This window comes from Neodiprion lecontei, chromosome 5 (assembly GCF_021901455.1).
Source record: "Neodiprion lecontei isolate iyNeoLeco1 chromosome 5, iyNeoLeco1.1, whole genome shotgun sequence".
Classification (NCBI taxonomy): Eukaryota; Metazoa; Arthropoda; class Insecta; order Hymenoptera; family Diprionidae; genus Neodiprion; species Neodiprion lecontei.
The window spans coordinates 13170527-13195948 of record NC_060264.1 but is presented as its reverse complement, the minus strand read 5'-3'; the positions used below and the strand labels follow the sequence as shown (position 1 = coordinate 13195948).

Sequence of the window (25422 nt, the reverse complement as noted above, 5' to 3'; positions counted from 1 at the left end):
GTGTTCAATGCTGAGCCGACGAGAAAGTGTCCTGGAGTCAAGGCACTTGGATCCCGTGGATCGTCCGAGATAGCGCAAAGAGGTCGAGAATTAAGCGTGGCTTCTACTTGCGTGAGGAACGTCGTGAATTGCTCGAACGTTTGAGTAGCTTCTCCGATGACTCGTTTGAGGTGAAATTTGACTGATTTCACTCCGGCTTCCCATTTTCCGCCGAAATGAGGCGCGGAGGGAGGATTGAACCGCCACTGGGTTCCGTGTGATGCGAGGATGTTTGCGATTTCTGAGAACTCCTTTGACGATGCAGCGAGAAGACGGCGAAGTTCTGAGTCTGCGCCGACGAGATTCGTTCCACAATCGCTTGCGATTGAGGCACAAATTCCTCGTCGAGATGTGAAGCGTTTGTACGCCGCGATGAATGCCTCCGTCGTGTAGTCCGAAACTAGCTCGAGATGCACAGCCGAGGTCGTGAAGCAGATGAAGATAACAATATATCCCTTGCATGATTTCGCTCCTCTTCCGCGGGAGGCTCGAATCGAGAATGGACCAGCGTAGTCAACGCCAGAGTGAAGAAACGGCCTTGATTGCGTGACTCGAGACTGAGGGAGTTGGCCCATCTGTTGGCTGCTGAGGATGGCGCGATGACGCGCACAAGGAACGCAACGATGTATGAACATGAGGATCGGTACTCTTCCTCCCAGGATCCAGTACCGCTGTCGGATTGTAGCGAGAGTGAGTTGCGGACCTCCGTGGAGCGTCAACCGATGATGATGATCGATGATCAATGTGGAGAACGATGATTCGCGAGGCAAGATGAACGGGTGCTTTTCGTCATACGAAAGCAATGAGTGATTCAGTCGACCACCGACTCTGAGGAATCCGTTCGAATCGATGAACGGCGTGAGTCGCGATAGTGGATGACTTCGAGTGAGACTTGAGCTTGTCTCGATTTGGCGAATTTCTTCTGCAAAGTACGCCTGCTGGGTCACCTTGGTCCAAAACAGTTGGGCGTCGTTGAATTCGAGAGTAGAGATCGGTCCGACAGTGATAGACGTGTTTACGCGATTCGATGTCGTCTTCGCGAGGAACCGATTTGCTGCGCGTTTACACAATGATGTGACTTTGAGGAGAGTCGATAGTTTTGAGTAGCGATCGACGAGATCCCAGATTTGTAGCGGCTTAGCAGTTGCGATGTGCGTCGACAGCCCTTTTCTTTCCTCGAGATGAATGTTTTCTTCCGGTCGCGGAGATAAGGATGGCCAATTGATAGAAGGCTTCGAGAGCCAGGATGGTCCGAAGGTCCAAATTTCTGATTTTTGGAGTTGCTCCGGAGATGCACCACGAGACGCAAGATCAGCGGGGTTTTCAGAACCCGAGATGTGATACCAACGAGCGCGCGCGAACTCTTGGATTTCCGTTACGCGATTACGAACGAATTCCTTCCACCGCGATGGGTGGCTTTTGATCCACGCGAGCGCGACTGTGGAATCCGTCCACAGATAAACCGGGCTGTTTTCGAAATTAAGAGTCTTTTCCACATGACACATCAACCGGACGAGAAGATTCGCAGCACAGAGTTCGAGACGAGGAATTGTCACCTTCTTTAGCGGCGCTACTTTAGTTTTCGCGTACACTAGTGAAACGCGCACTTCGTGAGTGTTGATATACGTTCGCGCGTAGATCACTGCGCCTAATGCACTTTGAGAGGCGTCCGCGAAACCGTGGATCTCTATCCCGAGAGATGCTGAACTTAACCCGATCCATCGTGGGATGGTGATAGCTGAGATGCCTTGAAGATCTTGTAGAAACTGGATCCATCGCGAGGACAATGAAGCTGAGAGCGGCTCGTCCCAGTCGAAACCGAGTGCCCACAATTCCTGCATAAAGATTTTGGCTCTGATCGTGATCGGCGAGAGCCATCCGAGAGGATCAAAGAGCTGCGCGGTTTGTGAGAGAACTTTTCGTTTCGTGAAATTGTCCCGAGTTTGATGAATTTGCGGAGAGAACGCGAACGCGTCGATGTCTGGTCTCCACGCAAGACCGAGAGCCTGAAAGAATAGACTTTGATCGAGATTCAGATGCATCGCGATCTCTTGATGGTTTTGAGAAATGTCAACGAGAGTTTCTGGGTGGCTTGAAGTCCACTTTTGAAGTTCAAAGCCGCCCGCCTTGAGCAATTGATTGAGTTCGTTGATTTTCTCGCGACCTTGATCAACGTCTTCTGCTCCTGAGAGGATGTCGTCGACGTACGTGTTCTCGAGAATGACGTGGCTCGCAAAGGGATACTGCTTACCTTCGTCCTGAACGAGTTGATGAAGAACACGGATCGCGAGATACGGAGCGCTTGCAAGACCATACGTTACCGTAGTCAGTTGATATTCTTCAATCGGTAGCTCTGGTTCTTCCCTCCAGAGGATTTGCTGAAAATCTTGGTCATCATTGTGGACCAAAATTTGTCGGTACATCTTGACGATGTCTGATGAGAACGCGACTGGATATTGTCGCCAGCGTAATAGAACGTCCGCGAGGTCGGTTTGCACTTTTGGACCGACGAGAAGATTGTCATTGAGAGAGAGTCCGAGGTTGGTTCTTTGAGACCCGCTGAACACGACACGCAACTTTGTTGTTGAACTGCTGTCGCGAACTACACCGTGATGGGGAAGATAAAACACGCGGGAATTGTCTTCAGGTGTATTGATAGCGCGACGCATGTGCCCGAGTTCACGATATTCACGAAGGAAGCTCGAGTAAGCCTCCTTGAGTTTCGCCTCGCTACCGAACCGTTTCTCCAAACGAAGGAGCATTTGATGCGCGGGATTCCGCGAGTTGCCGAGCTCTACCGAATTGTCCTTGAGCGGCAGCCGAACTACGTAACGACCGGACGCAGTTCGAGAAACCGTTTCGCGAAAGTGTTGCTCACAACGCTCTTCTTCGGAAGTTAGTGCCAAAGGTTTCGATACTTCTTCCTGCTTCCAAAACTGCTGCACGACATCGAGCAGTTCGTGATCGAGGGAGCATTGGAAGCCTTGGACTGCGCCATACGAGGGGCTTGCTGCTTCCGCTGAAACGCAGCCGGAGAGGACCCAACCGAACTGAGTTTCTTGCGCGATTGGTGTTCCTGGTTCATTTTTTATGAAGTTTATAGTTATAATAATGTTTATATCAATAGCTGGTATTCCACCTATATTTGGTTTTATTCCAAAGTTTTTTGTTTTTATTTTAATAGTAAATAATAAATTTTTTATTGAATGTTTAATGTTTATTATTTTTACATTAATTGTTTTATTTTATTATATAAATTTAATTTTACCTACTTTATTGTATTTAAAATTAATATTTAAATTAAATTTAAATAATTTTATATTTAATTTTTATTTTTTTATAATTATTTTATTTAATGTTTTTATAATATTAATAATTTATTTTATTATATTATATTTTAATATATCATTTTAAAAAATTTTAATAATTTTTATAATTTTAAATTTGCAATTGAATGTTACATATTTAACTATAAAATTAAGATTTTAAGTTAATTAAACTAATAACCTTCAAAGTTTTGTATAAAAATTTGTTTTTAAATCTTATTTTATTAATAATAGAATTAAACTATTTCTAAAGATTTCAAAAATCTTTGTGGTTATTACACTAAATAATATATATATATATATTATAATTTTTATTTATTTTTATTAAAGTTTGATTTTGGTTTTTATATTAGTATTATTATTTTTTTGCATGATTTTTTTTAATTAATTAGAAATATTTTTTGCAGCATTTAATTTTAATAATTAAAGAAATTTAGAATTATGAATAATATAAAAGTATAGACAAAAAAATTGTGCCAGCAGTAGCGGTTAAACGTTTTATACAAATTAATATTTTCAATTAATAAATTGTATTAATTTATTTATATTTAATTAAAAATAATTTTATGGTAAAATAAAATTTTTTGATTATATATATATATATATATATATATATATATATATATATATATATATATATATATATATATATATTGTAACGTTTTAGGCGTTACGTTAATAAAATATGGATCCGCGAGTTTACTTATTATCAAATTGAAAGAAATCAAAAGCGTGAATAGAATATCGTGAAAAATGCTTTTAATGCAAGATACGTGTTTCTCATTTAAAGTCTGAAACAAGACTGTTTTTACAATAATATCGGTTGGCGCAGCAACCTTATTCTCTTTAAAGACATAAGAGGTTTATAAACGTCTTTTATCTATGCTGACTACTAGATCATTAAAGAGGGGGCAAAACGGGTGATTTCACCCTTTGTAACAATATATATATATATTATTTTATGAAATCTAAGATTTAAACTAGGATTAGATACCCTATTATTTTAGATGTTGATATTATATTTTAATAATTAATAGTTATGTTCTTTAAAATTAAAAAAATTGGCTGTATTTAAAACTAATTAGGGGAATTTGTTTATTAAACGATAATCCGCGATAAATCTTACTTTAATTAATTGAGTTTATTTATTTTCGTTAACAGAATATTTTTTTAAAATCATTAATTTTCATTAAATTTTATAGAAATTTTATTTCAGATCAAGATGTAGCTTATATTAAAGTTTAAATGAATTACAATAAAAATTTTATTTTTGGATATTAAATTGAAATATTTATTTAAAATTGGACTTAATAGTAAAATTTAAAATTATATTTATTTGAATTAAGAATTGAATATGTACAAATCGCCCGTCACTCTCATTATAAAATGGGATAAGTCGTAACAAAGTAAATATACTGGAAAGTGTATTTAGAATTCAAATTACTTAGAAGGATTTTTTTATTTACAATAAATTAAATAGTTGTTTAATTCAACTTAATTTGAAATTAATAAATTATATTTTTTATATTTAAAAAATTTTTTTATTAATAAAAATATTTTTATTGAATTTATAATTTTAGTATTGTTAAAAGAAAAAATAATTTAAATTATAGTTTAATTGTATATTGATAGAAATTTGAAATATTTTGAAAAACAAAATTTTTAAAAAAGTATATTTTATTTATTGTACCTTGTGTATCAGGGTTAATTAAAAAAATAATATAAATTAATATTTTTCTCGAATTGAAAAGATCTATTTAATTTTAAATTATTTTTAATGTTTAATAATTATTTTTAATTTTTAAATAGAAATGAAATGTTTTTCGTTTTTTAAGTAATCTAGTTTTTTGATAAATAAATTTAATTTAAATATCATTATTAATTATTTTAATTAATAAAAATAATTATTTTTGATATAAAAGTTTTAAGGGATTAGCTTTAATTCTTAATTTTATAATTGATTTTAAATTATATAATTATATTTTAGGCTTAGAATTAGTTTTAATTTGAAAATTGTAATAATTTTATAAAATTATATATATATATATATATATATATATATATATATATATATTTTAGTTTTAATTTAATTTTTTATTAAAATAATTTAATTAATAATTATTTAATTTAAATGATGATTAAATTAGTAAATATAATTATTTATAAATATAAATTTATATGATAGTTAATTATAAGGAATTCGGCAAAAAATTAATTCGCCTGTTTAACAAAAACATGTCTTTTTGATAAAACATAAAAAGTCTAAACTGCTCAGTGAAAATTTTAAATAGCCGCAGTATTCTAACTGTGCAAAGGTAGCATAATAATTTGTTCTTTAATTTAGGACTGGAATGAATGATTTGACGAGATTAAGACTGTCTTATAATTATTAATTATTGAATTTAATTTTTGAGTTAAAAAGCTTAAATTTTATTAGAGGACGAGAAGACCTTATAGAGTTTTATAATTAAATTTATTTTATTAATTAATTTATTTTTATGAAATAAATATAATTATTTTGTTGGGGTGATAATTAAATTTAATAAACTTTTTATTTTGTTTTACATTAATTAATGAATTTTTGATCCTATATTTTAGATTATTAGATTAAATTACCTTAGGGATAACAGCGTTATTTTTTTTAAAGTTCTTATTGACATAAAAAATTGCGACCTCGATGTTGGATTAAAATTTATTTTGGGTGTAGAAGCTTAAAAATTTAGGTCTGTTCGACCTTTAAAATTTTACATGATCTGAGTTCAAACCGGTTTAAGCCAGGTTGGTTTCTATCCTTAATTTTATTAAAAATTTTTAGTACGAGAGGACCATAATTTTGAATTATTATAATTTTATTTAAAATGAATTTTATTAAATTTGTTAACTATTTTGGCAGATTAATGTAATAAATTTAGAATTTATTTATGTATATTTTATTATACAATTAGTAATTTATATTAATGAATTCATTATAGTTTTTTTAAGAAGATTAATTTTAGTTATTATAGTATTAGTTAGAGTAGCTTTTTTAACTCTTTTAGAGCGTAAAGTTTTAGGTTTAATTCAAATTCGTAAAGGACCTAATAAAGTTAGAATTGTTGGTATTTTACAGCCATTTTCTGATGCTATTAAATTATTTTCTAAGGAGTTTTCTATTCCTTTAATATCAAATTTTTTCCCTTATTTTTTATCTCCTTTAATTATATTAATATTAATATTGATTTGTTGAATAACAATACCTTATGTTACTAATTTTTATTCATTTGATTTTAGTTTAGTGTTTTTTTATGTTGTTTAGGTATTGGGGTGTATCCTATTATGATTTCTGCATGGTCTTCAAATTCTAAATATTCTTTTTTGGGGATATTACGTACTGTTGCTCAAACAATTTCTTATGAAGTTAGTTTAGTTATAGTGATTTTATCAATTTTATTTTTAATTGAAGGTTATTCAATAAATTTATTTGGTTTATATCAGGAATTTATTTGATTTATTTTTTTAACTTTTCCTTTAAATTTAGTTTGATTTATTATTTGTTTAGCTGAAACAAATCGAACACCTTTTGATTTTTCTGAAGGGGAGTCTGAATTGGTTTCTGGGTTTAATATTGAGTATAGAGGTGTAGGATTTTCATTAATTTTTTTATCTGAATATTCAAGAATTTTATTTATAAGTATATTATTTGTTTTAATGTTTTTAGGAGGTGATTTATGTAGTTTAATTTTTTATTTAATAATGATTTTTATTAGATTTTTATTTATTTTGATTCGAGGAACTTTACCTCGTTTACGTTATGATAAATTAATGATAATAGCTTGGAAAAAAATTTTACCTGTTTCATTAAATTATTTAATTTTATTTATAGGTTTAAAATTTATATTTTATTGTTTTTTATTATAAATTATATTAAAAATTTAATTATTTAAGTTTAAATCAATAAAAGATTTAAAACTTTTATATTATGTTTTCAAGACATAAACTTATTCAAGTTCATTGATTTGTTGGTTTAATTTAATTTAATAAAATATCTCATATTTTTGTTAATATTGGATAAATTAAAAAATAAAAGAAGTATACTAATGTTAAAATTTGTCCAACAATAATAAATGGATTTTCTACAGGTCTTATTCCAATTCATGTTAGTATTAATACAATTCTAATAAATATTCAAAATAGAAATTGTCTAAATGGGTAAAAATTTAATCCTTTAAAATTTATTATTTTATAAAAAGGTATAATTAATAATACTAAAATAGACATTAGAAGAAGAATTACTCCTCCTAATTTATTAGGGATGGATCGTAGGATTGCATATGCAAATAAAAAATATCATTCAGGTTTAATATGAGGAGGAGTAATTATAGGATTAGCAGGGGTAAAATTATCTGGGTCTCCTAATATATTAGGATTTATTAAAATAATATAAATTAAAACAAAGTATATTAAAATAAATCCTACAATGTCTTTTAATAAAAAATATGGTTGAAATGGTATTTTGTCAATATCACTATTAGTTCCTAAAGGATTTCTTGATCCTGTATTATGTAGAAATATTAAATGAATGATTGTTATTATAATAATAATAAAGGGAATAATAAAATGAAGAGTAAAAAATCGTGTCAGTGTAGCATTATTAATAGAAAATCCTCCTCATAATCATTGTACTAAGAATTCTCCTAAATATGGGATTGCTGAGAGAAGGTTAGTAATTACAGTAGCTCCTCAAAAAGATATTTGTCCTCAAGGTAATACGTATCCTAAAAATGCGGCTGCTATAGTTAACAATAATATTGTTGTTCCTGTTATTCAAGTTGGTTTAAAGTTGAATGACCCAAAAAATATTCCTCGTCCGATATGTAAATATATACAGATAAAAAATATAGAAGCACCATTCGCATGTAAATTTTTGATTATTCAACCATTATTAATATCTCGGTAAATATGGATAATTCTATCAAATGCTATTTGAATATTAGGTGTATAATGTATAGCTAAAAAAATACCTGTAATTAGTTGAGTTACTAAACATAATCCTAATAATGAACCAAAATTTCATATTGTTGTAATATTTGATGGTGTTGGTAAATCTACTAAGGATCCATTTATAATTTTTAATAAACTATTTTTTAAACGTAAAGGTAACATTATAAAGTTTTCCGTAAAGATCCTAAATTGATATTAGAGATTCTTACAACAATAATTAGTGTAATAAATAAATAATTTATTATTACAAATGAAATAATAAAATTTGGTTTATTAAATAATTTGTTCAATGATATTTTAGTTAATATATTTTTATTTAGTTCAATATAAGGTAATTTTATTGTATCTTCAAATATAAAATTTATTTTATTATAATTAATTATTAATATGAATATTAAAATAATTATAATAATGTTTATTATTATTCATTTATTAAAAAGAAATTTTACGTTTGAGATTAATCTTGATACATAAATAAAAATAATTAATAATCTTCCTAAAAAAATTAAAAAAATTATATATGAGTATCAAAATCTTATATTTAATATTCCTGATGTTACAGAAATTAAAGATGTTTGGATTAGTAAAATGAATCCTATTGTAAATGGGGTTTTTGTTAAATATATTATTATAGTATTAATTAATATAAGTAGTATGAAAATTTTTATAATTAATTAATATAAATTTATATTAATCAGTTTTAAAAAAAAATTTTTTTCTTTGATTTACAAAATCAATATTTTAGATAAACTATTAAAACTTATATTTAATATTGAAATTTCAAAAAATAGTTTATTAAAATATTAATTTTGGAGATTAATGATAGGAAATTTTTTCTTTTTTTTGAAATTATATACATATATATATATATTAATTTATTATTTTAATAGATTTTTATTATTTTGTTTATTTTATATTTTTAATTAGATTTTTAAGTTTAAGATTAAATCGGTTTCATTTATTGATGGTTTTATTAAGAATTGAATTTATTATTTTAATGTTATATTTGATATTAATTTTATTTTTAAATATATATATATTAGAGATGTATTTTATTATAATTTTTTTAATTTTTAGAGTTTGTGAAGGAGTTCTGGGTTTATCCATTTTGATTTATATAATTCGTTTACATGGTAATGATTATTTTCAAGTTTTAAATATTTTTTAATGATAAAGTTTTATTTTTATTTATTATTTTTAATTATAGTTTCTAAAAATAATTTTTCATTTTTTCAGTTTAATTTATTTTTTTTAAGATTTCTTTTTATATTTTCTGGAAATTATAGATTTGAATTTAAGAGTATAAATATTTTTTTGGGTTGTGATAATTTATCTTTTGGTTGAGTTTTATTAACTTTATGAATTGGAGCATTAATAATTATATCAAGATATTTTATTTATGAATTAAAAATTTATTTAAATTATTTTATTTTATTGATATTTTTTTTAATTTTATTTTTATTTTTGACGTTTACTGTAAATAATTTATTTTTATTTTATATTTTTTTTGAATGTAGTTTAATTCCTACTTTTTGTTTAATTTTAGGGTGAGGTAATCAATTGGATCGGGTTCAAGCAGGTATTCATTTATTATTTTATACTTTATTTGTTTCTTTGCCTTTATTATTAAGAATTATTTATTTATTTTTTGAATTTAAAAATTTGAATTATATTTTTTAAATTATATTGTGAGATGTCAGCTCCGAGAATTACGTCGATTTGACTGGGATGTGCAAAGCTTGGATCCGCGAGGTTGAGTCCTCGTAGATGAAGCCAGTCTTCGACGAGAAGTCGAAATGAGGGTAGATACGATGTGAGTCGTGGAAGCACGAGTGCCTCCACCTGACACGAGAACGAGGTGTGAGCACGAGATTGGAGTTGCAATGTCGCGATGCCGCGAGTCACTGCCGATTGATGAGCTCCGACGCCAATGATCGGTATCGTTGCTTGATGCTGACTTAGTCGCAATTGTTGCGCTAGCGACTCCGTGACGAATGAACTTTCGGATCCTTGATCGCGTAGAGCGCGAGCGATGATTCTTTCTCCAGTCTCCGGATTCGAGGCGATCAATTGCACTGTGGCGAGAAGAACTGGAGAGCGCTTGATCATTGTAGGCTGAGCTGAGTGGTTGCTCACCTGAGAGGCGCTATTCGAGATCGGTGCGTTCTGCACTGCAGGTTGCGCTACTGCAGCCTGTCCTTGAGATGTGCCGCTGTTAGCAGCTGTCGAGATTGAGGAAGAGTTTTGATGCAGCAAGGAATGATGTCGACCGTTGCACACGCGACACGTTTTGTTGGATCGACAGTCCTTCTGCTGATGTGGACCAAGACAATTGAAGCAAAGCCTTTTCGCAGAAACCACTTCCCTTCTTTGATCCAGAGATTTGTCGCGAAAGGTCGAACAGAACGCGATGTAGTGGTTGCCTTTGCAACAAGCACACGACTGTTCCTTTGATTGCGCTGTATGTGACCTTGTCGTCTGAAGATTTGACCTTCCTTGCGATGAGTGCGGTTTCGACGTCGCGATTTGATTATGAGTATGAGCTTGCTCCACGGCTTCGAGGGTGTGGATGCGACCGATGAGAAACGCCTTGAGCTCCGCAAACGTGGGGGGCTCGAGTTTCTCGCTAACACTTTTCTCCCACTCTTCGAGAGATGCTGGGTCGAGCTTGCGAATCGTCATGTGCACGATGATGTGATCCCCTAATTTCTCGGGACTATCGAGAAGTTCGAGCGCGCCAAGAGCTTCGCAAGTGTTGCTGTGCAAGCTCTTCAGTTCTGATGACGACTTTTTCGTGACACGAGGAATCGCGAAAAGTGTCGCGAGATGAGAATCCGTCAAAAGTCTCTTGTTTTCGTACCGTGAGACGAGAGTTTCCCAGGCTCGAGGGAAGTTTTCTGCGGTGAGAGAAATGTTTTTGATAAGTTGTAACGGTTCATCGGTCACACTGGTTTTGAGGTAGTGTAGCTTTTCCACTTCTGAAAGTTGCGAATTTTCGCGAACCATCGACGAGAAGAGGTCGTGAAACGGCTTCCATTCTGAGTAGCTGCCCGCGAAAGTGGGCAGTTCGATACGCGGTAACCGTTTTGATGATCCTCCTGCTGGTGCGTCTTGAGGAGCTGCAGCGGCTTGCACGGTTGCTGCAGGCGCAGGCTTTAGCGATTCGAGAAGATCAAGCATCACTCCTTCGCCACTCAAGAAGTGCTCTTCACACAGCCCGTAATAATCTTTCGCGAAGTACGAAAGCTTTTTGATCGCGTCGAGTTGATCACCTTTAGCTGCGAACTTGATCTCGCTGATCTTTTCGTGATTCTCTTGGAACTTATTCCAACTTGAATTTAAAGCATTAAGCCGCGACTTCACCTGCCCGTAAGTGATTTTTGCCTCGCCGAGCTTGCGCAGGTTGTCGACGGCACGAGAGATCCGCCAAATGTAGTCGTTTTGACGTTCGATATGTTCTTCGATCGACATGTTGATGTACGAGAGGATTTAGACTCACGCGACGAACTGAGTTTTCACGAACGAGACACAAACACACTGATAGTAGCGCGACGCGATTCACACTTCGAGAGATCGGTGTTGTTGACGCTCAGATCTTAGTCACGGTCACTACAGAGGACACCGCACGTTTGAATTTAACGGACGCGACTGATTTTTGTTGATGGTTTTCACCGATAACGAGATTGTTCACTTTGATAACGTGAACTTTCGCAACTTGATGCACACGCGATAGTTCCGTTTCACTCACTAGCTAATTCGTTTTCCCGTAAGTCGCAACGATTCGAAAGATTCGATTCAATTTGCGAATGATCCGATTCGATTCGCGACTGATCCGGCTCGAAGGACCAAAAAATGTTGAGAGAGAGGGCAAAAAGATATGGATCATCGACGTGGGATATTAGATCAAACTCCAATCGGCCTGTCTCAGAGTGCCAGTTTTGCGGCGTAAGAGGACATATCGCGAAGAATTGTTTTAAACTCGACCGTCAGTTGAAGACTGCGGAAGATTCGTGGCGCAAAAATGTCTCCAAGAGGGCTCCCTCTAATCCGGTTTGGGCAGCGCAACCTTCTGTTCCTCAGAATTCGGGAAACTAGCTACCGATGTTTCGAAAGGGCGGATATCATCGGTTTCTTCCAAGTTCCTTAGCCCTATTGCTTCACAGTTCGTGGTTAGAGGCCTGCGTCGTACCGGCCTATATGCTAAAGGTTCCGTTAACGGACTAAGTTGTTTGTGGGTGATAGATACTGGAGCCGAAATTTCCGTTGTTCGTCCTGATATGATTTCGTCTCTTGCTTCAATTATTCCTTCTGTGTCTATTCGCACTGCTACCGGAGCAACTACCCCTGTCGTAGGTAAGATGGTCGTACAGGTAACAGTAGCGGATTGTGTTCAATCCCCACATGAAGTTCTAGTAGCTGATATAGAAGATGAAGGCATTTTAGGCGTAGATTTTCTTTCCGCTCACAACTGCGTCATTTCTACCGGAGATTCGACTCTCTGTTCTGGTTACCGTAAAATCAACCTCGAAACGTCTAGATTTATTAACTCTTCTGAACAGAAAGAAACCCTCTCGTCTTTGCGCGTTTTAGAACATGTTTCAGACTCTTTAGTCGTTCCTTCTTATCTCACGGAATTCTTTACTAGGTCTTCTAAAGATTTAGATATCACTCAGACTAATAGTCTCGTTTGCCTTTTTAACGATTTTAAAGAGACTTTTGCTAAAGACTCTGCCGACATCGGGAGATGTACCATAGCTAAGCATTCGATAGATGTAGGGAATAACGCTCCGATTAAACAAGCAGCTAGACGGCTTCCTTTAAATGGTCGCAGGGAAGTTGAAAAATTAGTAGAGGATATGAGAACAGCAGATGTTATTGAGCCGTCTTCTAGTCCGTGGGCTTCTCCCATTGTCTTGGTCAATAAAAAAGATGGTTCCAAGAGGTTTTGTATAGATTATAGGAAGTTGAACGAGATCACCAAGAAAGATGCATATCCGCTTCCTCAGATAGGAGATACCCTTGATTTAATTTCTGGTGCCCGTTGGTTCTCTACGATTGATTTACAGAGTGGTTATTGGCAAGTTGAAATGAATCCGTTAGACAAAGCGAAAACAGCTTTTGTCACAGGTTTAGGTGGACTTTGGCAATTTAAAGTTATGCCTTTTGGCCTTTGTAATGCACCAGCTACCTTCGAAAGAGCGATGGAATTCGCCCTTCAAGGTCTGACTGGCAAGATTTGTTTAGTTTATCTCGATGACATCATTGTGTTTGGTAAGACTTTTGATGAAGAATTGGAAAATCTTAAGCAGGTTTTTAGTCGTTTATTCCAAGCTGGTCTAAAAATGAGTCCCAAAAAATGTCATTTTTTCAAAAAGGAAGTAACTTTTCTCGGACACGTCGTTTCAGCGGTAGGAGTTAAGACAGATCCTTATAAAATAGAAAAGGTCTTGAATTGGCCTCGTCCCGATTCAAAAGCAAAGGTTCAAAGTTTCTTAGGACTTTGTACTTATTACAGACGTTTCGTTAAGGGCTTTGCTTCTATAGCGAGACCCCTCCATGCTCTTACAGGAATTAAAGTTGTTTTTGATTGGACTTCCGAATGTGAAGGAGCCTTTGTTCTCCTTAAAAAATTATTAACTTCGTCACCGATATTAGCTTATCCCATCTCCGATTCTCAATTCATCGTAGATTCTGACGCTTCTCTCTGTGGTATAGGTGGGGTTTTGTCTCAAATTCAGGATAATCAAGAGCGCGTTATTAGTTATTTCAGTCGGGTCTTGTCTAAACCGGAACGCAATTATTGTGTTACCCGTAGGGAATTATTAGCGATGGTAAAATCTATTTGCCATTTCCATCATTATCTTTATGCAAGGAAATTTTTGATTCGGACAGACAATGCTTCCTTAACTTGGCTTCTTTCGTTCAAATCACCTGAAGGCCAAGTAGCTCGATGGTTGGAGAGGTTAGGTCAATATGACTTCGAAATTAAACACCGTCCCGGAGTTCTGCATGGTAATGCTGATGCACTTTCTCGTTGTCCGTGCGGGGACGATTGCAAACAGTGCTCTCGTTTAAATAAACAGCTAGATCCCTCGCTTAACGTTCGTCAAATTTCTCTCGTTGAAAATAAAGAAGACTGGATCATCGCCCAGGGGAAAGATTCAGATCTCCTTCTAGTTCGGAATTGGAAATCCACAGGAGTCAGGCCTCAGTGGGAAGAAATATCTTCTATGAGTCAGTCTTTGAAAATTTACTGGGCGCAGTGGGACTCTTTGTTTCTCCTCGATCAGTTGCTTTATAGGAAATGGGAATCACCTGACTCCAGGTCGGTACGTTGGCAGCTTCTGGTTCCTAGAGAAAAGATAGCCGAGATTTTGTCAAGCTTTCATGATTCACCTGTCGGTGGCCATTTCGCTTCTAATAAGACTTTGGGTAGGATCAGAGAAAGGTATTTTTGGGCTCACTGCCGAGCTGACGTTGTAAATTGGTGCAGAACTTGCACGGTTTGTTTAGCCAAGAAGGCACCTCATGAAAAAGGGAAGAGCTCTCTTCAAATATATAACGTAGGAGCTCCATTTGAAAGAGTCGCAATGGATATCCTAGGCCCTCTTCCTCTTTCTAGGTCAGGAAATCGCTATACCCTGGTGATAGCAGATTATTTTACAAAGTGGTTAGAAGTAGTCCCAATTCCGAATCAAGAAGCTAGCACCGTTGCTCGAGCTTTTGTTCGAGAATTCGTCTGTCGTTACGGAGCTCCTCTTGGATTACACACAGATCAGGGTCGAAATTTTGAGTCGAATTTGATGAAGGAGTTCCTTCAAATTTTAGGGATTAGAAAAACTCGTACCACCGCTTTGCATCCGCAGTCTAATGGAATGGTAGAAAGATTGAATAGGACGCTTCTTCGTTATCCTTCTTCTTTCGTTGATCAGGATCAGAAAGATTGGGATGAGTGGATTCCCTTATTTCTTTTATCGTATCGCTCTGCAATTCACGACACCACCGGTTTTTCTCCAGCTATGACGTTGACAGGTCGGGATCTTCGACTTCCGTCAGATTTAGAAACGGGCGTCAATCCTTCCGTGGCTTCGTCCCAGGTGTATTTTAATTCCGTTTTCCGTCAAAAATTGGACGAGGTTCATGAATTTGCTAGGGAAAGAATTCGTATGGTCTCTGATAAGACTAAGGATCGTTATGATATTAGAGCTAGAAATTTAAAATTTGAGAAGGGAGATTCCGTTTGGTTATTTCAACCTCGTCGGCAACAAGGGCGTTGTCCCAAACTCCAAAGTAATTGGGAAGGTCCTTATTTTATCGTTGACCGGATTAACGACGTTGTTTTTAGAATTAGACGTTCCCCTCGTTCGAAATCCAAAGTCGTCCATCTGGATCGCTTAGCTCCTTATCAGTCAAGAGCATCGTTTCAGTAGCTCTCTGAAGGTTAGAAAGTTCGTTGACAGGTCAAGGTTAGTTCGATGTTGTTCGATTCGAGAAATTTTAATACATCGATTTCTTTGGCTTGAAGAGTGTTTCGGTTCTGCGCTTGAATGAAGTAGTGAGCGTTTGGTCGATCCTCTTTTATTTTTCTAACCCATATGTCAGTTTCTTTGAGTTTTATAGATTTTTCCCGACGAATCTGCCGTCTTTGGCTGTTCCCGATGTTACCTCCAGCTGTACTGTTTGTCCGGTCTTAGCCTGGGTTCTCCAGATATTCAGATAAGATCGTTCCTTTTCTTTTGAATACATATTTAATTTATTTTATTCGTGTATTCTCCCAAATTCACTTAGTGAATTTGAATTGTTTTACCACCACTCACATTTGTTCTCCAAACTCTAGGGTGTGCTGTTTTTTTGAAGAAGTCTTGGATTCAGTCACCCATTCCTTTTTCCTGTTTCCTGTGCCGGTTCTCGGAGGGAATCAGCCTTTACGTTGTCTAGGACTCAGAGTTTTCCCAATTATGGTTTCCCGCCTCGTCGTACTCATCTGTGTTTGATTCACCGGACTATTTTCCCTGAAGAGGAATGAATTTTCTTTTCGACGACGATCCGGATGATTTTGATGTCTTCAAATTCATGAAGAACTCACTAACTCACCCTTAACACTTACCTTTATAAAACAAGGCACATAAATTTTGAATTCAATTGAACGCTCAACTATCTGCTCAAGGTTTTCTGTGGTTTACCTTGAGACTGTGGGCAAATGCCAGATAGTAAAAAGGGAGTCTTTTAATTTTTAGAGCCACAGCTCCAACTCACCTTCGAGCACTGACTGCTAGATCACATTTTTTGTAATTGTTTATCTTTTCCGAGTCGGGTCGACTCTTTTCCTCGAGGGGGAGTAATGTTACAAAGGGTGAAATCACCCGTTTTGTCCCCTTTTAAATGATCTAGTAGTCATCATAGATAAAAGACGTTTATAAACCTCTTATGTCTTTAAAAAGAATAAGGTTGCTGCGTCAACCGACATTATTGTAAAAACAGTCAGTCTCTAGACTTTAAAAAGAGAGCTTGTGTCCAAATACATCTATTTTCTTTCTAAAATATTCCTTGTTCGTGAGACTTCTTTGGCTCGGCGTTCGCTTAAATCGCACAGAGAACTCTTTGATTCTCTTAGACCTTTCTTAATTTCCCCCCGTCGTTACAATATACACAATATCTATCATATATACCACCACATTTATGAAATGTCATTTAGAAAAACTTCGTTTAAATGTATACTAACCCACTTAAACGCGCACTAACATCTAGGCGCTATGTTTTAAGACTTTTCTTTGTGATATTCTGTAAGCGAGTCAGTACGATAAGATGTCATTTATAAATTTTTCTTATTCAAATGTATACTAGCCCACTTAAACGCGCACTAATATCTAGGCGCTAGATTTTAAGACCTTTCTTTCTAATATTCTGTAAGTGAGTCAGTACGTTTCATGGCATTCCACTTCCTTCCGAACATCCTATTCCGTACCCTCACCGAATGTTCTTCCCCAAGGGAAGGCGTGTTACGTTCTCCGGACTTCTTATTCCTTTCCAACACTTATAGTTACCTTAGGCTCTGTAGTCTACTTTTATCGTCCGCGAGTCAGCAGATTCTTCTGTAACTCGCGGCTAGCTTGCCTTCTACATCCCGCTAAACTAGGCAGATCCATCCTAGCGCTCAAGCAAGACACCTATCCCTCTAAACCAAGACCATACCTTTTTTCTTCGACCGACTCCGTTGCATTGACTACTAATAAACAATCATATACTTCAAATCGTTCACCTTCTCTTAATACCGATCCCTTTCTATTCCATTCGCTTCTTGCACTGGGAGTAGTAGCACGCAAGTGCATAGTCGACGTGAACGAACCCTATAATAGCTAAATAACACCTCGGCTGGGCGTGGAGTAAGCTCCGATTACCGCTCATCGGAGCCTACGCAATCTACCCCGTAACAATTGTGTGGTTGGAAAAATTTTTAAAAATTTTTTTCCGAAAACTCGGACTTATTGACACATCTTATATTTGTATCATTTATTGAAAAGAATGAAAGCTCTTGAAGATAGAGCCATTTGAAAAAAGTCTGTTTCGAAAAAGTTGAAAAATCAGAAAATTCATAAAATCGTCACAGGTGGCCTAATCGAAAAACGGCCGAAAAAGTGTTCTTTTTTTTCGATAGACGAATTGAGAAAAACATTGACACCAAGGTCGGCGTCGCTGACCTTCACCGATTAGGTGAAATGGTGTGGAATACCTCATATAAGGTTAGCGCTTCCGATGATGATTCACCAGTTTTACACCACACGTAAGAGTTAAAAGTTCCAAATATCATCCTCATCATCATCAAGGTTAAATTTATGGCCGGTAAGGGATACTTGAACCTCGCTGAGATGATGGTGTTACATTCCAGCTCACATCTTTGGTATTTCATATTTCATATTCAATTGGCACACTGTAATTGAGGAATCGACTATTGAATTACAGCGTCAACACACATTTGTTTCTTCGTTCTTAGACCGAAAGCCGCGTACAAAGTGTCGAAATTAACCGGCGTCAAGAACTGAACTGAGAAATGCAGAGCTGGGTATAGATAGCTCAATCTAGAAATCTCTTTCTTCGTAAGCCAGATTTTTCACCAAAAACGAGGACAAACCGCCCATACCATATGCAATAAATAAGAATAAGCTGTATGGACGAATGTATGAAAGTTACAAGAGAATATCGTTTGCTAATATTCAAATTAAACAATGACGATGTAATTCTCAAGCAGAAAAAGCTGACACAGGAGTCCAGCTTCGGGTCAAGCTTGCACCTTATTGGCTAATCAACGCGTGCATTAATACAACAAAGTTGCAGTCGCAGACTCTTGGATCGTCAGACCCGCAAAGCCATTTCTTTCGTTTGTTAAGGTGCTTTTGAAGACGCTTCATAAATTTAGATACGGCCTCCTTCAAACGCGGTAATGCAGAGCAGAGTACCAAGGTACCTCCGCACAACGCTAGGTGGTGCAGCGCCCATCTTCTAACCAGGTTCAATAGTAGAAACCTTCATAGAAGACGCCCGCTGCATTATAAGAATTCGTGAATCTTTCACAACAATGCTCATGAGCATCGCAATGTATGCAATCGATTGCATAAAATCATAAACCGATTACTTCGAAAATTATTTACGTACATAAATGTACGTCAATTCTGCATTCGACGAATGTCAAGTTTACGAGAAATCAAAAATGTAGAAAGAATGTGTTAATACTCAGTATAGATAAAAAAATATATTACGCGAAACAGAGTATTATACGTTTCATACTTGTTTCCACTCAAAGTTATGTTTCGAAGAATATATTAAACCATAAATAGTGTTCAGGTAATTATCTGTAGACCTTATAGCTTGCATTGTGTAGCACGAAAATATCCATCTTCTCTGATGATAAATAAATGAATGAATCAACGGAAACCAATCCAGCATAGAGCTGGGACTAGCTAACACAGAATACAATACAATCATCTTTCGGGGGTAACAAAGCTCAAAAAGGAGATACCTAGGGCAGCAAATGCTTGTACAGCAACTTGTTTGTTTTACTGAGTGGCGAACATATTTTGCATCACGTGCCATGTGGCTGACGCATTGTTTTCGAATTGCGTTGTTCAATGACAGCCCAGTTTCCTGCATATTCTAACCCTTGTCCTTCGCTTTTTGCCAGTATCAATTGATTTTTGTAGATGCCAAATTTACGCTTCGTTGGTGAACGGACATGAGAGAGGCAATAGTATACTTGCATTTACTTGTGATCCAAGATACTGAATTGAAGATACCTCACACATATTTTATGTCAAAACGTATTGCTTTGTATATACATTTAAGTTATAAGCGTGACTCTTATAACTTAAAAGGGTTGCGGAAATAATAATTCCTGAGTCTCAACGACTTGGGTTGATGTAGAAACGATACTAAAACATTATATTAACACCAATCACAAATAATTACATAAATAATAACAAAAATAATTATAACACTTATAGTCACCTAAATCAACAACAATGTCGGTTTTGACGATCGGGATTGTAGGCTTAGTTGACAATGATAAGAATAATTTACAATATAATTTACAATATATTTTACAGAGCATTCACTATGACGCTAGTGGATGTCTCGAGCGCCTGTCAATCACTCCCCTCTCTCCCGAGGCGATGATTCCGCGATGGTCACTCTTGGTTATCCTTTCCGTAACCCGTTCAGCGTGTTTGTTGTTTTTCATAAATAAGTTTGGGTAAACAGGCCACAAACTTACATACATACCAGCTCATACCGCACAATCGTGACATTCTGCAGATTTTATTGACTCTTGCCCTTTGTTCGCCATCGATGTTACGACGTACGATTTGTTATGCGCTTTGTGCCTTGGACTGATTTTGGTTCCACAGTGCATGCTGAGCTCAATGACGTATTTTTTCATGAAAACCTAACTATATAGAATAAATAACTGTCAGGTTATGTATATAGTGGAAAATGTGGATGCTCATCGGTATTGATAAATAAATAATTCCTGTAGACTCTTTTGGGTATAAAGAAAACACAATTAATGAAGCAAACTGCGATTGAGGTTCACTGTGCCGTTAGAATTCATTCCCTAGAACCCCACGTAAAATAATGAAAATTTATATGTATCACATATGTATGAAAAAGAATCCACAATATCTAAGACAAATTTCATAAATTTCGACCAACATGATGTACTAACTCAACAAACATGATATGACTTACCTAGTGGCTTTACTCCACGTGTTTCAGCTCCAGTGGAATCTTAGTTTATATTGAAAAACTTTGTCACCATACCTACCTCAATTTTAGGCACTCTGTTTGAGGTTGCCTTCTGGAAATCGCAGGTCTTAAGTACACAATTGTGGGAAATTATTCTAATTACGCATTCACAAAAGGATCAAGATCTATAAATCAATAATGTTAACCCACCACAGGAACTACCCTGTTCACAAATGGTTGATGTATCAAGCAATTACAGCTTAGCCCAAAGTTCAGCAATGATTTAGTGGCAAATCTTAGTGAGCGGTCAGTAAATGTAAATTGGCCATTAAACAGAAATGAATATTTCTATCATTTTCATCGATTTATTGATGATACACAACACTTCTAACGTCAAAACAGATTGGTTTCAAAAAAAAAAAAAAACGTGGTCTCAAAGATATTTGAATTTCAATTCCCGCCATCCGATGTCTCACAAGATAGGTACTATTTTTAATCTGCTTGACCGGGCCATCAAATTATCATGTACTGAAGTCCATGAAAAAAAAGTGTCGCTCATATACAATATTTTAAAATGGAATGACTATCTACATCGCCTTTTGTGCAAACAGATAAAAAAGAGACGCATCCACATCAATGATTTGCTTGACAACAATGTTGATTCTGCTTCTGCAGATGACAACAACAGACCTGCCACCACCTTTATCTCCATCCATCTGGTCTCCTTGAGTCTTTCAACAGGTTGTTTACAAAATATAATGTTAACTTTGTGGGAAAAAATTCAAAGGATTTACAACTGGTCTTTGATTCTGGAAAGGATGGGTTCCCTATGGGCGAATGATCGAATGTGGTCTATAAAATATCTTGGAAAGACTGCAATCAAGTCTACATCGGATAGACTGGCCGCCATCTCGATGCCAGGCTTAAAGAACACCAGCGTAAGGTGCATGAGAATGATTATCGACACACGGCACTAACAAAACATGTGATCAACAGCGATCATTCTTTTAATTACGATAATGTAAACATCCTCGGTGAAGAACCTAATTATTATAAACGCTTATTATTAGAAATGTGCAATGTTGTAGGACATTCATATTCTGTTAACCTCAGACAAAATGTCGAACACCTGAGCAATGTTTACAAACCACTTATTACTGACCACATGTCACCCATTGTCTAACCTTGACAATAAGTGGTACATAATTTGAGTTTCCCACTTTGCTATTGTTCTTACTTCTTGCTATACCTGTTCGTCTTCACTCAGGGTCACAGGTGATTCGCCCAGGAGTCGTTGTTTGCTAGTTGCGTTAAACGGTTGACTAAATTGTTTCTGATATGGAGAACTGGAAGATAAGCATACCAATACTACAGTAGTCGGCATCGTTGTAACTTTTTTAATTTTATGACTTGTGCTTCGTGGAACATCTCACTGTAAATTCATTCATTAGGTGTCAAAATATTATATATCCACATCGTTTATCGATTGGAGAAGATGTCAATGGTCTTTGGGTCACCTAATCTGAAGAACCATCTCTCTCCTGTTTGAATTTTATGATACCTGACCAGTTTTTTATTCTTTTCTTATACTTTCCCTTAATTGTTTATATACATTTTTAGTTGTAATAGATATATTGAATGTATTCTCCAATGTACAATAGATAATAATTCTTAATATTATGATATGCATTGATCTTACTGTCTTACTGATGGAATCTATGTTTTTGGCAGTTAAATAAATAATTGATCGTTCTGAGGAGGGCTCCGACTCAGGCCGAAACGTTAACGGAAATTTACGTAACGCATTTACTGACCGCTCATCAAGATTTACCACTACGTTATCTACGAGGTTAAGAATTTTAATCCTTCACACTTCAGCAATGATTGTTTGAATAGAAATAACGATAATTGGTTACGAAAATGGTCACGAAAAAAAAGATTACGAAATAACACTAAATTGTGCCACTATTAAATGAAAATCCGCCACTTACCCAAAGCGTTGTTCCACTTTCTACTTTGTTGCATGTTCCGGCACGTTTGATTATCATTATTTGAATTTAGGTTTAAGTGAGCTATAACCACGGTCATAAATAATGTTAACGAACCGAACAGAAATAGTAGCAAGGTCAACTTATACACCTGTACGTCGTAAAAACTTATTGCTTAATAATTTTCCAATAATTATATTACTCGCGTGGCACTTATAACAAACTCTGACGATTGATCGCACCATGCGGCACGTGTTTCCATAGGCTTTACGTCTTCTGTCACGACGTTCTCTTTGACAGCGCTGGAAATATTGTACCGCGTGGTGTATTACTGTTTCCTGTAACTAAGTAATTATAGTCTCAGTGATTAAACATGTACTCAACCAACAGCAGCTTCCACCCATACCTCAGACAATTCACAAATAGTGACATAGGTTTTGAACTACACATTAAAATAAATAAACTGCGAAAATTTCAGAGCTTTTGCTACGTAAGTAACAGAGAAACACCCATTCTTGCGTTTTCCTAATTTTTTTCATTTTTTAAAGTTTTCATCTGACCGAATAAAAAAATGAACACATCGACAATACTATTTTTCATCGGAAACTTTTTTAATTTTTCAAAAAGACTTAATTCTAAAATTCTCAATTCTTATTTCACTATGAATCATGAGTTACGTTAAAAAGTGAAAAATTACAGAATTCTGATATAGTTTTTTGATTTTCTTTTCTCAAAGCTCTGTGGATTTAACAAACAAAAATAAAGTACAATGGTCAGTTTATTGAAACTTCACGCTCACGCTATTTCACATTTTGTTTTTTCAGTCGTTAAACCCACAGTGACTTGCAATAGTATATATGTATGTATGTACTCTAATTCTACGCATGTAATTTGCAACTGGATATCGTAAAAGTAAAAAAGTGAAGCGACTTTCGACTTTCAAGTATGGAATTTCATAACAAAAATATGTCCTTGATTCATCAGGTACTACGTAAAAATGACCATCCAACTCGTCTGCTCAACAAACATATATATACATGTCAAATACGATTCCATCTTGTCATCGATCAGTTCCAACAATAATAATGATGCATCTGGTGCACAAGTTAATCAAAAACACTTTGTTTCCATTCCATACGTTGCGGGTTTGTTTGAGTCACTCAACAGAATATTCTCTAAATATAAAATCCAATTTGTGGGTAAAAGTGCACATGATCTATCCTCTACGTTTGATTCTGGTAAGGACCCTTTACCCCCGTATATGCGTTCTTGTGTAGTATACAAAATTCCCTGCAACCAATGCAACATGTTCTACATAGGTTAAACAAGTAGGCAACTACACACCAGGATAACTGTCATAAACGCAATATCCATGAACATGAGGATAATTATACTGCACTGACGAGGCATGCCATCGATTTCGACCATTCATTCAATTCTTCTCAAGCCACCATTATAGACGTTGAACCATTGTATTACAATAGGTTATTGATAGAAATGTGCAATATTGTTGCACATCCCAATTCTGTTGATCGAAGACAAGATATTGAAAATCTGAGTACTATTTACACCTCTGTGATACACCCAACGTAACTATCTATTACCGACTGAGCTTGCTCTCGATTTTACCTTCTTAACAATTTCTGGTTTCTATTTAACCCGTTGACTCTGTGCTTGCTCTGATAATGACTGATATCGGTCTCCCCCCACTACAGACTGGACGTTCCACATGTTCAAAGTGCTCCAGATTCGAAACCTAAAACGGTCGCTGTGTGTTTTTATTAAATTAACAATCAGGATGAATACTTGGGAGTTTCGTATCGCTGTCGTAGTGTTTTTTTGTTTCTTTTAAATAATGGACTTTATGTTTTATTCGATTATTTTAACACGCATTCACTACATACTAGTGGTTCCTTTTCTTCGGTAATTGAAAGTGTCAGTTCACACCAGGTAATTCCTCTCATTTATATTTGCACAAACATCCCCGCTTATTACCTAAATCTTTCATATTTAATTTTGTTATAACTGAGTTGTACATTATTTTATTATTTCTGTTCGTGACAGATGTTTTAAATAAATTGTTCTGAGGAGGGCCCCCATCAGGGCTGAAACGTAAACACAAAAAACGTGTTTTGATGTTCACGACCTTCATATCCAAGAATAATATTATTTAACAATTCACCAAGGTCAAGAAAAATCGTCTTCAGTGAAAAAGTAAATTTTAAAAGTTGAAATGAACAACGATAATCGTGAAACACTGGAAAAATACTTGCGGAACACACTACACAAGACACTCAATGCAGCAGAGTGCAATAAACACGTGCGCCCCGAGCCGCGAACTGATACCGCTGGAACTTCTGAATTGCGGTGCTGTCATAGTCATGAAACTAAACATGACAACAGTCGAAGCAATTGGCCTCTCATGACGAGTAAAAAATATGTTCAGTTCGGGATGAAAAAATCAAAAATTTACTGACGTGAAATGAAACGATCCTACTAAAATGTGATTAGGTATAACATTTCATATATGACCAAACATCAAAGGTTAGGTGTGGTGGCAGTCGCGACAATTGTCGGGTGGGTGAATAGGGTGATTTTAAATCACCTCAGGCTAATATCTCCGAAACCAAGCAAAATACGAGAAGACACCTTAAAAGAAGCCTTTTCGACGTCGAGGGGTGAAGAATACGGTGCCGTTATATTTATTGTAGGTAAGCGGGCTGAGTTGCGGTGAAGTTCAAATTGGTTTTTTATAAATGGAATGGTATTGGTTTTCTTGTAGAATCTGAAAGAACATCAGATTCTGTATTGAAAATAAAAATAACTAGGAGCTTCACCCCTGCGCGCCTCACTAT

General features: G+C 35.5%; 2 protein-coding genes and 1 long non-coding RNA gene across 12 annotated transcripts in view; all 3 read right to left on the bottom strand.

Annotated features, from left to right (window-relative positions):
• LOC107227349 (sodium/calcium exchanger 1) overlaps nucleotides 1-25422 on the bottom strand; it is a 1225609-nt gene that overhangs the window by 918104 nt on the left and 282083 nt on the right. The window lies entirely within an intron of this gene.
• LOC124294714 overlaps nucleotides 5620-25422 on the bottom strand; it is a 32040-nt gene continuing 12237 nt past the window's right edge. Inside the window, exons 1-3 of one of the 3 annotated variants that reach the window (XR_006904640.1) lie at nucleotides 22866-22895; nucleotides 15376-15385; nucleotides 5620-5815 (exon numbers count right to left, since the gene is read on the bottom strand). This is a non-coding gene — a long non-coding RNA (uncharacterized LOC124294714). Of the gene's footprint in view, nucleotides 5816-11967; nucleotides 12005-15375; nucleotides 15386-21468; nucleotides 21479-22865; nucleotides 22896-25422 lie in introns of those variants that run through there. The other 2 variants (XR_006904641.1, XR_006904642.1) reach the window with 2 other exon arrangements.
• LOC124294712 (cytochrome b-like) lies at nucleotides 7677-8619 on the bottom strand. Its single transcript, XM_046741343.1, is given in 1 exon segment — nucleotides 7677-8619. A coding segment is annotated over 1 exon segment (816 nt). The 5' UTR covers nucleotides 8508-8619; the 3' UTR covers nucleotides 7677-7691.